Source organism: Cryptosporidium hominis, assembly GCF_000006425.1.
Source record: "Cryptosporidium hominis TU502 chromosome 4 CHRO014031, whole genome shotgun sequence".
NCBI classification, from domain to species: domain Eukaryota; phylum Apicomplexa; class Conoidasida; order Eucoccidiorida; family Cryptosporidiidae; genus Cryptosporidium; species Cryptosporidium hominis.
This window is the reverse complement of record NW_666631.1, coordinates 1-1,738: the sequence shown is the minus strand read 5'-3', so window position 1 is coordinate 1,738 and position 1,738 is coordinate 1. Positions and strand designations below refer to the sequence as shown.

The following is a 1,738-nucleotide window of genomic DNA, read 5'->3' as shown; positions in this document are numbered from 1 at the left end:
TGTAGGAGTTGTAGATGCGACCTCGGAAATAATCTTTCAGTTGCAGTGGAGGAAACTCTGAAGAGTGTGGGCATATATGTATGTAGAAGATGCTTTTTTCAAGGGAAAGATGATGAATATAGTAAAATGACTCAGTCAAATGCAATGAAGGATTATGCATTAAGTGCTCAAGATTTAAGTGGAGAAGGGTTTGCAATTGTCAAGAAACCAACTTCTTATGGGAAGAACAGATTTATGAAGTTGTACTACAAGTTTCAGGTTGAAGAAGCTGCAATAAAAAAATACGGAAGCGTAGAACAAGCATTGGCTGAGTCAACAAATGCTGAAGATAGGAAAATACAGAAGAAGATAAATAAAAGACTCGGGATAACAAGTGAACTAAGCGAAAAGGAGCAGAAGAAAATGGAACAAAAAAGGTTAAGGATTGAAAAAAGACTTGAAAATGAAAACAAGAAAAGGATGTTGAAACAAGAAAGTTACCATGAACATGATTTCGATCCCCCTGTCAAAATTAATACAGAAAGTGGTCTTTATAAGAAAAAATGTAAAATCTGTGGATTCGAGCTGACTTGGGAGGAAATTTAGACTTATTTAAATTTGAATTATATATAACTAAATATTAATTTTCTAAAGTATTGATTTGATCCATTTTTCTCCTTATAATTGCAGATAATTTTGAAAAAATTGGATTCGGCCATAACTAATATATTTTAATTAGTAATATAATAGTAGTAATAATAATAGAAATTACTTACCTTATAGATTACTCTTCCTATTANTCATGATTCGTGAATAAGACCATAGTTTCTGGAATCTCTGGAGTTATTAAATTATCCCCTTTATCCAAAATATTTTGGAGGTATTTCATTTGAAACAAGATGAGGTTATGAATAAATCTATAAATTTCATATTAAATTAGAACTATGGTAATTGGAAATACTGTTACATATCTCTTTCCTAAAAATATTTCNAGTATAAGAAAAAATCTCAAGTATTTTTTTAATCATANCTTACTTTAGCAATACTTCTCTTGCAAACTAATATTTCTGGATTTTCCACTGAATTTGCAATTATTATATCATTTCTGTTGACTGGAAAATTTCCATTCAGTTTAAATATTCTGGATAAAGAAATAGAAAGTTTTTCATAGAGCAAAAGTTCTCTCTTCGGTCCGATTGTTGGAATCATTGAAGGTCCATCCGTAATACATATACTAAACCCATATTTTTGAATTAAGTGTATCCCCAACAATATTTTGGCATATTTTAAGCTCTTTCTAAAAATGAATTTGTTTGGCATTCATTAGAAGGAAACAAAAGATAGCTATTAATATATCACTACTTTTTCTGTGAAAAAATGAATTATTTTTGATTCCTTATTTTAATTTGGGGAAAAAATGCAAAAATTATTCCCCATATGGCGGGAGACTGTGAAAAACAGTCTGAAAAATACTTTTTGATCATTACTGATTTTTTTTTTATCTTTTAATTGTAATTAAATAAAGGAATGAAATGAAAACAAAGAAAGTTGTTGGGCTAATTTCTGGGGGAAAAGACAGTATTTTTAACCTTTTATGCTGTAAATCCCTCGGATTTGAGATTTTAGCTCTAGCAAATTTAACTCCTGAGAATATAATTGAAATTGATAGTTATATGTATCAAAGCGTAGGAAAAGAATTGGTTCCACTTATTTCAGAATGTATAGAGGTTCCATTAATTCGTAAAAGTATTTCAGGAAA

The 1,738-nt window shown here is 29.4% G+C and overlaps 2 protein-coding genes across 2 annotated transcripts; one reads left to right on the top strand and one right to left on the bottom strand.

Annotated features, from left to right (window-relative positions):
• Positions 1–126: 126 nt before the first annotated feature.
• Positions 127–585, top strand: Chro.40079 (hypothetical protein). Its single annotated transcript, XM_659965.1, has 1 exon — positions 127–585. The coding sequence occupies one exon, from the start codon at positions 127–129 to the stop codon at positions 583–585; it is 459 nt and encodes a 152-aa protein (XP_665057.1).
• A 414-nt stretch (positions 586–999) lies between these two features.
• Chro.40078 (hypothetical protein) lies at positions 1,000–1,299 on the bottom strand. Its single annotated transcript, XM_659964.1, has 1 exon — positions 1,000–1,299. One exon carries the CDS (start codon positions 1,297–1,299, stop codon positions 1,000–1,002), a length of 300 nt encoding a protein of 99 aa, XP_665056.1.
• Between the last annotated feature and the right edge of the window lie 439 nt (positions 1,300–1,738).